Source organism: Bombina bombina, chromosome 2 (assembly GCF_027579735.1).
Source record: "Bombina bombina isolate aBomBom1 chromosome 2, aBomBom1.pri, whole genome shotgun sequence".
Classification (NCBI taxonomy): domain Eukaryota; kingdom Metazoa; phylum Chordata; class Amphibia; order Anura; family Bombinatoridae; genus Bombina; species Bombina bombina.
In genome coordinates this window covers 791,781,073-791,793,202 of record NC_069500.1, presented here as the reverse complement: position 1 = coordinate 791,793,202, position 12,130 = coordinate 791,781,073, and the positions used below count along the sequence as shown (strand labels likewise).

Sequence of the window (12,130 nt, the reverse complement as noted above, 5' to 3'; positions counted from 1 at the left end):
TAAATTAATTAACTAAATTAACTATCAAAAAAGTACAGCTATGCTACTGCCAGTTATTTATAGCGATCACTGGCAAGCTAGGGGTTAATGGCTCTGATAATTAAATGAAATTAACTAAATGGTTCTGAAAAAAGCCTTTGGATTTAAAAAAAAAATACAACAAAAAAATGAACCCCTAAAAAAAAAGTGCACAGACAGCAAAAAAAAAGTGCAACTATGCTACTGCTAGTGATTTATAGTGATCACTGGCAAGCTAGGGGTTAATGGCTCTGAAAAGAGCCTTTGGTTCTATAATTTTTTAACAAATAAAAGAAATAAATCTCTCGCTGCTAAATACAGATCTCTCTCTCCAACAAAATCGCAAGTGAGAAGAGGGAGGGAGATCCACAATGATCAGTGTCAATATTTACAAATATTGACATGATCAGACAAATGGGGTATTTTTTATTATTTTTTTGTGTGTGGGAGACTCAGATTGGGTGACCCTAGCTTGCCCCTATGATGAGGCCGGCTAGGGACACCCCCAGAGGCCCCATGATGCATTGGGCATCACCATCTTGGATGCCTTGTGAAGGGGGAATGGGGGGGGCTATTTAGGGCTTTTTTTTTTGCCATTTTTTTTTACTTTTTTTATTATTATTTTATAACTAACTAAGTGCCTCGACACACCGAGGCACTTAGCACACAAGCAGAGCATCGGAAGCGTGTCCGATCACTTCCGATGCGCTGAAACACTGCCGGGCTCCACGTGGAGCAAAACCGGGAGTGATCAATCCGGTCCCGGCACTCGGGAACAGTATTGCAGGATGCCTAGACATCGAGGCATCCCTGCAATACTGTTAGAGCAGCTAGAAGCGATTTTTATCGCTTCCAGTGCTCTGTTTAACCGACGACATATACAATACGTCCTCGGTCGTTAAAGGGACAGTATACTGTAAAATAGTTTTTCCCTTAATGTGTTTACAATTGCTTTTTTTACCAACTGCAGAGTAAAAAATGAATGAAAATTTGCTTTTTAAGGCTTATTTGTGTATATTAAAGCTCTGATTTTGTGTTTTGAAGCCACAACCTAATAAAATGGGTTGAGCTTGTAGGTATAATCAGATCTCATTACTGTATCACATTGTGCACAAATACCTGCTTCTTTATCTTATATCTGTCCTTAAAACAATCACCAATACTTTGAGAGAACAATGGAAAATCAACATTGTATTACTTTATCTCTGCTATATCCGACTGGGAGTGTAATTTCTTCTGCTGGCTGTGTTTACAAAGCTTATCTATAGCTGGTACGCGCGGCCACAAACTTTCAGAATAGGTGGGGATACCACATGCTAAATTAACAATTTCAAATGCCAATATAAGGGTAAAGGAGCTACTTGTAAACAATTTAATACACTCCAGCAGGTAAAGTGGATCATTGGGAACAAATTAAAGGGGAGAACATTTTTGAGTAAACTGTCCCTTTAAGGGGTTAAGCAACTTTCTAATTGACTCCTATTATTTTTCATCGTTGCTATCTTTATTTGAAAAAGCAGGAGTCTTAGCTAAGGAGCCAGCACATTTTTGATTCAGCACCCTGGATAGCGCTTGCTGATTGGTGACTACATTTAGCCACCAATCAGCAAGTGCAACCCAGGTGCTGAACCAAAAATGTTTTTGGGTGAACTGTCATGAAAGAATAAAAATGGGTTTAATATCCCTTTAAATAGCGTAGAACTGCATAATTAAGTGCATTGGAAGACGGTATAGTCTTATTAGACTACATGCTCATCTGAATCATGAAAGTTTAATTTTGACTTTACTGTCCATTTTTTGGCTATTAAAACGCATACACAATATATTTTCTAAAATGCCCAGTGGCACAGGGTAATCTTATATCTGCTTTTGTCACTCCAGAAAGGCGCTTTGTCTTCCCATCCACGAAAAGCACACAATTTTTGTTTTAATTTTTCCTTGTAAAGAAAAACCTTGGCACACATTATTAGTGTCCTGTTAAGGCAGGGCTTGACAAACCCAGGCACCAGGGAGCCACTGGTCCTGGTTCCTGGTTTAAAGTCCCCAAGAACCCGTTGAATGCTGACCACTTACCCCTACCAGCCACCACCCATCTCAACTGAAATATTGATTGGTCCAGCTGTATCCTTTCTAGGCCTCGCAAGAGATAGAGGAGAGAGATTCAAATACAGTTAGCCAACAGTTTCTGGCTCCTAAAATTATGTCCTACATTTTTTGTTGTATCCTGCTATAAGGTTTGGTTTAAACCATGTTTTCTAAATTTTTGTGTTGGCTTCTAAATCCAAATATATCAAGCTCTGGCCAAGGCTAAACATAATCTAGGTAGACAGACTACTTTCAGAATAAACATTCTTTTGTGAAGCTAGGCTTCTGAATGCAATACGTTCACTTCCCAGTGGATCACTTTTTACATGTTAAATGCCTTGTTTCACACAAAAAAAAGTTAACATACAAAGAAAGGTAAAGAGAACTAAAGTTGCTCATCACAATTTGTTGGAATTGCACGGAAAAAAAAAAATAGAAAACCAGGAACAGGTGTTAAACTGGTTATTAACACCTACTTATTAATAATGGATAGGTGTGCTGCTCTATAACTGTTCTTTCTCGCCTTTCTGTATGGATCCTTAATGTGGCCACTCTTGCATCCCTTCTTCCTGGCGATGGCATCTAGGGTTAATTCTGAAACTCTAATGCTTTCGACCGAACTATACAATGCTGATAATTCAAACAGACATTGTGCTCCATATTTGTCACATCAACATTTTAGAGTCAACATTGCAATAGTAAAAAGATGAGTGATTGAGTTCTCTCACCGGAGAGTCCTCCCTATTTAATACATTTAGACCACTGACTGAAATGATCGTCTTCAGCAACCCAGTAAATTGCATTTCTAAAAATAGACACATAATGTGTTAAAGTTGGGGGGAAAAACGAACAGTGGGTCTTTAATTCATTAAAAGGAAAATGTGCTATGCTAGGTTAATAACACTGCTGAATCCTGAAAAACAAATAAACACCTTTGTAGTACACGTCACTGCAATGCACTTACACATCTCATCTTTAAATAAATATGATAAATCCTGCATAATAATGTTCAGCCTATGCAACAGGACTTGACAAAATCACATCAAGCACAGTCAGATACAAATTGTACAAGCTAGGCGAGGGTTTTATACATTGGTATGTGTAACATAATGTTAAAATTATAAAATGCATAGTACAAAAATAAAAAAAAGTGTGTGTGTATGTATATATATTATATTATAATATATATATATATATATATATATATATATATATATATATATATATATATATATATTAAATTAACAAGAATATTGCAGTGATACCTTTTTATACTGGACTAACATTACATAGTAAAAGACAATCTTTCGAGAGTGTCCTCTCTTCCTCAGGTCCGAAGCATAATGAGGAAGAGAGGACAACCACTTACATTTTTTTTCCATTGTACTGTATCACTGCATACTGCAATACTCTTGTTATTTAAAATACTGGACTAAAATACACACACAGTATACATACAGAGAGAAGTTGCACTCCTAGTAATAAAACATCCAATGCCCTGCAAAAAGGATAAATAGGCATGTAAAACGAGCTTGTTTTTTATATATATATATATATATATATATATATATATATATATATATATATATATATATATATATATATATATATATATATACATACATACATATATATATATATATACATACATACATACATATACACACACATACATACATACACACATTATTTTGCCCCCTTTTCCTATAAATCAACCAGACAAATTGTAGGCTTTTCAAATCCAGAGACAACTGAAAATGCATGCTCCAGACTAAACAAACCCTGCTACAATAGACAGCAACTGTTTGAACAACACAATAACTTATTTAGATATGTCCCTAACTTAAATGACCTTACAAGCAGATATGAGGTTTAAAAAGGGTACTACAAAACCATGCAAATTTTGCTAACAAAATGCATTTAAAACATTTATTTTGTATGCAGACCTTTAGCAATGTAGTGTTTAAAGTGATAAACTCATTTACTTCACAATTTCATATTTACATTTCTATAGGTATATATGATCAAACCGTTTTATCCGTTTTTTATATTTATATGTAATTTATCCTCATTTTTGATAATGTTTTGTAACCTGGTTGCTCCGCCTCGCTCCGCCCCTCTTATCTGCCCGTAACACCACTCTGTCCTTTGTCCTCTCTCCACCCTCTCCTCACGTCATACTGATTGCTCGTTCCAGATATTCTAATGTTTAACGCATGTGCATTGGTTTGCAAACAATTCAAACTCTATATTTGTAAGATGTACTTACTGGCACTGCTCCAAGTAAGGAATGTATAGTAAGAGTATACAATACAGGGCTTACTTTGTTTGTGCCGAGAGTGCCGTGTGAAAAATAACATGACACATGCGTAAAATCGTACGTGCACGCGCAAATTCTTAGAAGCATTGATGGCATGTTGATTGGTTGTTACGATCGTAAAAAGTGATCGTTAGGGCGCATGCGCAAAAAAATTGTACAGCAGGAAAAATGATTGGACACAGACAGGAAAAATTAATGTAACGTCACGGTGGGCTGGCGATTTTACGGAACGGATCTATTCTTTAGTTGTAAATTGTAAGTAAATGGCTATTTCATGTTTTTATTGAAATTTCAAGAGAAAATCTAATAATATTAGATAATACCGATAACATATTCAGCCTATACTGAGTTTACCATCCCTTTAACTGTTGATATTTACTATGCATTAGTGGTGTGCATTTGATAGCATCCGAATGCGGAAAGAGGATGATCGTGCCTTTAGGTTCTTTTCGGAGCCGCATTTATTCTTGTGAAAGTGCAGTACACTAAGATCTTAGTTTGCTGTACCTTACCAAGAATAAAAGCAGCTCCGAAAAGAGCCGAATAGTGCAAGGGGCCGCCTTCTTCCGCATTTGGATGCTACCGAAGCATCCAAATACACAACCCTACTATGTGCATATATCTAAAGATGACTTGGTCCCTTTAAAGGGACATTGAACACAATTTTTTTAATTCATGATTCAGATAGAGCATGACATTTTAAGCAACTTTCTAATTTACTCCTATTATTTTTTCTTCGTTCTCTTGCTATCTTTATTTTAAAAGCAGGAATGTAAATCTTAGCAGCCAGCCCATTTTAGGTTCAGAACCATGGATAGTGCTTGCTTATTGGAGGCTTACATCTACCCACCAATAAGCAAGCATAACCCAGGTTCTCAACCCAAAATGGGCCGGCTGCTATGCATCACATTCCTACTTTTTAAATAAAGATAGCAAGAGAACGAAGAAAAATTGATAAAAGGAGTAAATTAGAAAGTTGCTTAAATTTGCATGCTCTATATGAATAATGAAAGAAAAAAAAATTGGGTTCAGTGTCCCTTTATGGTCACCATGCTAAAATGGGAAGTTATTTGAAAGGTTATAATAAAGCACTTATACATTGATGTGTTATAGCACTTTATGATATCAGACATGCTTGTGTGTAACTATGATTTTATCTCTAGCAAAATCTGCTCAGAAACAACAGTAATGTGATGCTCAATAGCATACAGTGGGATAACCAATCAGAACTAGCCAACAAATCCAGGAGGTTAAACCATTGCACGCTAGCATTTCTGGAAGAAAAAAAAATGTATTTAAAGCAGGGATGGCCAACTGGCAGTCCATGGGGCACATATACCCCCAACGCTAGTTTTTGCAGCCCTCAGGAAAAATGTGTATGTAGCCCTCAGTTTACGCCGGGGTTAGTTTCCAGAAGGAATGGTTGTAAATCGAAACCGTTGTAAACTGAAACCCAGTTTATAATGTAAGTCAATGGGAAGTGAAGGAGTTAGGTTCTAGGCCCCTCTCAAAATTGTCATAAGTAATTTATAATACATTATTTTTAAAGCTTTTAAATGAAGACTTTAAATGTTAAACAGCATTATAAACCTAATAAAATAATCACACAACACAGAATATATAATTAAACTAAGCTACATAAACAAAAACATTTGCTAAACAGCATCATAGACCTAATAAAATAACACAACACACACTTTACTTGCACTTTTCTGCAAACAATTTTTTCAATGCCTTCCAATCTGGACTGATTTATAGACCGGAAGATCTTGTTCCTATGAAAGCTGCTCAATAGCTCAGGTCTAGTTATACTGATTCATTTTAGCTTGCTTGGCTTGCATATCTTTGCTGCAACACAAGCGGACAGCTCCACCTACTGGCTATTTTAATCAATGCACTGCTTCTCAATGCTTTTCAATAGCAGTCACATGACTGAAAAAAAGGTTGTTATTCTGAAACGGTGCAAATTGAACCGTTGTACACCCCTCACATTTTTGTAAATATTTTATTATATCTTTTCATGTAACAACACTGAAGAAATAACACTTTGCTACAATGTAAATTAGTGAGTGTACAGCCTGTATAACAGTGTAAATTTGCTGTCCCCTTAGAATAACTCAACACACAGCCATTAATGTCTAAACCGTTGGCAACAAAAGTGAGTACACCCCTAAATGGAAATGTCCAAATTGGGCCCAAAGTGTCAATATTTTGTGTGGCCACCATTATTTTCCAGCACTGCCTTACCCTCTTGGGCATGGAGTTCACCAGAGCTTTACAAGTTGCCACTGGAGTCCTCTTCACGGAGCTGGTGGATGTTGGCGCTTGAGCTCCCCCACATTCCGTTTGAGGATGCCCCAGATGCTCAATAAGGTTTAGGGTCTGGAGACATGCTTGGCCAGTCCATCACCTTTAACCTTAGCTTCTTTAGCAAGGCAGTAGTAGTCTTGGAGGTGTGTTTAGGGTTGTTATGTTGGAATACTGCCCTGCGGCCCAGACTCCGACGGGAGGGGAACATGCTCTGCTTCAGTATGTCACAGTACATGTTGGCATTCATGGTTCCCTCAATGAACTGTAGCTCCCCAGTGTCCCCCAGTGCCGGCAGCACTCATGCAGGCCCACACCATGACACTCCCACCACCATGCTTGACTGTAGGAAAGAACACACTTGTCTTTGTACTCCTCACCTGGTTGCCGCCACACACGCTTGACCATCTGAACCAAATAAGTTTATCTTAGTCTCATCGGACCACAGGACATGGTTCCAGTAATCCATGTCCTTGGTCTGCTTTTCTTCAGCAAACTGTTTGCAGGCTTTCTTGTGCATCATCTTTAGAAGAGGCTTCCTCTGGGACAACAGCCATGCAGACCAATTTTATGCAGTGTACTGCATATGGTCTGAGCACCAACAGGCTGACCCCCCCCCACACACACACACACACACACACACACACCTTCAACCTCTGCAGCAATGCTGGCATTACTCATACGTATATTTCCCAAAGACAACATCTGGATATGATGCTGAGCATGTTCACTCAACTTCTTTGGTCAACCATGGCGAGGCCTGTTCTGAGTGGAACCTGTCCTGTGAAACAGCTGTATGGTCTTGCCCACCGTGCTGCAGCTCAGTTTCAGGGTCTTGGCAATATTCTTATAGCCTAGGCCATCTTTATGTAGAGCAACAATTCTTTTTTTCAGATCCTCAGAGAGTTCTTTGCCATGAGGTGCCATGTTGAACTTCCAGTGACCAGTATGAGAGAGTGTGAGAGCGATAACACCAAATTTAACACACCTGCTCCCCATATACACTTGAGACCTTGTAACACTAACAAGTCACATGACACCGGGGAGGGAAAATGGCTAATTGGGCCCAATTTCAACATTTCCACTTAGGGGTGTACTCACTTTTGTTGCCTGTGTGTTGAGTTATTTTGAGGGGACAGCAAATTTACACTGTTATACAGGCTGTACACTCACTACTTTACATTGTAGCAAAGTGTCATTTCTTCAGTGTTGTCACATGAAAAGTTATAATAAAATATTTACAAAAATGTGAGGGGTGTACTCACTTTTGTGAGATATATATATATATATATATATATATATATATCCCTTAAGGCTTCTAAAAAATTTGATATACGGTCCCTCGTGTTAGCAAGTTGGCCACAGCTTCTCTAAAGCACTACAACATTGTATTATGATATAATAATATATCCCTTTAACAACTGTACATTTAGAAAGAGTATCTTTTAGATTAAACAGAGCATTTAAGTACAATGTCCTTTTAAGTGAAAGTACATTTCTGAAATACATTCACAAACTGCTTATTATGCAGCTCTACACAGCTACTTTAACGATATACCTGATCACGCTGTCTTTATGTATAAACTCAAAAATGCGCATTCCTCAACAGCTTGTTCTACAAAAGTGTCATTATTCTGTGCATCTCTAACCAGAAACAACATTACACCAACAGTGAAATGATTTTGACCTCAATATATCTGAAAAATCCATACATAAAATATAGCTCAATCAATCTGTTTCATATTGAAGGGTGTGATGACCAGACTCTCTACCAGTTCTTTTGTAAACTGCATACTTATACAACCAAGTGTGTTACAATTAATTGGGAAAAGTTGGCATATTTTCTAGTGAGAATGCAAATGAATTGCTATAAACATACAGGATTGCACATAAACAATAGTACTAAAGCTTCAAACATCATAATGGATGTTGCATTTGGAAGCTCAGAATACAGTATTATTGAATTAGGGGTCATCTGTTTTTAAATATCTAAATGCAACTGGTGTGATCCCACTGAAAACTGGTAACATAAGTACACGAACAGTAACATTAATAAACACTGGGGCAGCACACAGTCATACAAAGGGATATTAATCAAACATTGGAAAAGGTATGTCACTGCAATTTATTATTACATAGTACATACAAATATTTTTACACACAAATGTTTCACTGTAACACAACTAGGCTCTGTATTATTATCACTGTATTGCAGCATCTAAAATATAAACATGCAGCTATATTGGCCCCTACATAAAAGGTTTCTTATTTATATTTTTTAACTAACAAAAAAAAATAAACAGATCAGTGACTTATTTACACCCATAGTACTGATCTTAGAACATACAAATAGGAGGCGTGCTAAATATACACCATGTGCTCTCAACTTTTACTGAAAAGCACTAAAAACCATGTGTGCACCAATCAGCTACTTCATATGATGAATCTACTCAGGAAGCTGGCGAGGATGATATTATACAAACATACATTCCAAACCAACATATTATGCCAGCGAAATAACTTTGTTTTTGTTTTTTTATAATTAAATGTTATAAATTATGTACTTTGAAATAACAGCCATTGACAGTGCACCAAAAGGGAAATACATGGAAATAGATAGGAGTTAAAAGGACACAAAATAAAATAATTTCACCAATAGATCTATTTTGGTGAATTAAAAAAATATTCACAATGAATTCATTAATATTTCCACCTGCAAAAAACAAAAAAACAAAAGGCCTTTGCTACTACCTGAAATATTTACAACCCATAACAATATGTAATAATTTTGTTTAATACCATTCTGTCCAAAGTTTATTTTTTATCATTTAATAAAATACTTTTTTTTATAAACTGTTGTATTCCTCTATTGCACAGCATTGTATTTGATTGCAAAACATTTGGACATCTTATACACAAAATATAAACATAGTATAAAAAAGCAACATGAAGTACTTTATGAATCAGACAAGTGACACATGAAAGGCCTTCAAGAAGGATTCACACAGCAAACATTTAGTGAATATTTTGATAGGCAACAAATACATGCATACATCACCTAAACACTGTGTGAGATTCGGATTTTTCACAACATAAATCAAATGACCTTTGAAACACCAAATACACAAGAAAGTGAAACTCAACAGACATGACAGGCTATTAAATCAACATAACACATTTTAATGTTTTACATTGTGATTTTTACTGCAAGGATGCCACATAAAGTATCAAGTATTTAAGAACAGCAAAGGTGTATATGAATTATACTTTCAGGGAGTGAATAGACTTATAATTGCAACATTCTAAAGGAAGGCTGTCACCCCTAAACTACTTGGTTCCATTTTGAAGTCAAACAGGCTTAGTATTTCAGACTTAATAACTATTACTGAGAGTCCAGCATTAGCACAATTCATGCCTCTCTATATACTTCAGCCAAGTGTCAAGTAGAAATGTAAGTCTACGTTTGTGTGAAAAGATCACAAACTACTGAAAGTACTTAAATGTCATGTTTGATATTCAAATTATATAGGCAATTTTAAGCCATGTTGAGTTTTTAAGTACAGAAGGTAAAAAAAACAAAATAGCTAACAGTATAGAACAATTATGGTTTCATTTCTTCGTCATTGTAATACATTTAATGAGCCCTTGGAGCAGTTAGATGAATGTTAAATAAGACGTGTCACGTGGATTTAAAAAAATGCCAAGGGTATCCCAAAAGAAAAAATATATATATGTTTAAATGAATTTCTACACAATACATTTAGTAGGGATAACATATGTTTACTAAATTATACACAAGCAAATCAAGAGGAAAAATTCATAATTGTTAGAAGCCAGGAAAAAAATGTGATGTTTATATATATATATATATATATATATATATATTATTTTATTTTTATTTATTTATTAGGACCCATGGCTGAAGACCTTTGCAATCAATTAACCCTATCCAATAAGCCCAGATGTATGTGTGCTTTATTTACTGTTTATGTATTTATTATTTATCTACTATTTTTGTTTTTAATAAAATTTAGTCTTTATTGTTTTATCCTAAACTATGTGATTTTGAATTGGTTAGTTTGGGTGCTTTCACTCTAGTTTTGTGGTGTTAGCCTCCCTTTAAATAAAACAACACTCATTTGCACTGCACAAAGTGTATTAGATGCAAAACACAAGTGACAGATGCAAAGCACAACTAAAATGCATCTGCCAGGACAATTTTATCAGTATGGACATGATCTACACAACACAGACAGCAGGTCTCATGTAGTCCAGCACACAAGTGACAGCTAGAGAAGCGCTGCAGTGGGAGTCAGGCCTGGGATCTGCAATGATACCCAGCTGGATTATGGCATGACAGCCAGTGACAGGCTTGCTGCTCTGCCCTCTCCCTAGGACGGTGCCCCCTCCTCTAGAGCTGCCCAGAAGGTATCTGCCCTGCAGCTGCAGCAATTCCCCCCTCCATCATCATCATTATCACCACATTATGTCCCTTCCTCCCCAGCAGCATCAATTCTTCTTACCCGTGCAGCCCGGGTGATGCTCAAATCCTTCATCACCTCCTCAAAGGCAGCCGTCTCCTCTGCCTGTTTCTGGTTGTGCAGGGCGATTTTCTCACTGAATTTCCGCGGATTGTTTGAGGTCGCCATCTTCCCTCCTCCTCAGGATGCGCGTTCCCGATCTCGACTTGACGTCGCGCGGAGGAGAAACGAAGGCAGGGAATGGGCGTGACGTCATGGTGGGTACTGCGGGCGCGTTCTCGAACACTGTCCCAGGATTACAGAGGTTGACACTTGACAGCTGTTTTACTGAGCCACAGTCTAGGAAAAGGGGGAGTTGATATCTTCTGATGGTTGAGGAGGGAAATACAATATATGACTTTAGAGTGAAATCAGTGTCAATATGATTTGATTTATTATGGGCGCAATACATTGTGACCACTCTATATTAAACGTCTTCCTAATATTATTAGAACTTTATTATATTCTGCAAATAGGAACAGTTAGGATAACATCGTTGGTTAAATGTTAGATTTGTTACCACGACAGTATTGGTTAGTAAATATGCCATAGATATATATTTATATATACATACACATACAGTACGTATAGATATACTGTGTATAGATATTTTGTATTTTTGTGTTTTAAGCACTTTGAACTGTTAATTGTGTCCACTTTTGATTACTATGGTTTAGCATTACACGGTTTTTAAAACCTCTACTAAGTAGGTTGTAATGTTGTTCAACATACACTGTACATTGGCAGAGTGTAATATTCACAGAATTAAAGGGACAGTTCTGTCAAAATTGAAATACACATGGGTCAACTGCATCTTTAAATAGAGACATGTTTGCAATGATTATCATTTATTTGTATAGCACCACAAAATTCCATAGCG

General features: G+C 36.6%; 1 protein-coding gene across 1 annotated transcript in view; it reads right to left on the bottom strand.

Annotated features, from left to right (window-relative positions):
- Window positions 1-11,397, bottom strand: part of CRTC1 (CREB regulated transcription coactivator 1) — an 871,795-nt gene extending 860,398 nt beyond the window's left edge. The window contains exon 1 of the mRNA XM_053702973.1: window positions 11,254-11,397. Coding sequence (XP_053558948.1) covers window positions 11,254-11,379 — 126 coding nt within the window. The 5' untranslated portion in view covers window positions 11,380-11,397. The remainder of the gene's footprint in view (window positions 1-11,253) is intronic.
- Between the last annotated feature and the right edge of the window lie 733 nt (window positions 11,398-12,130).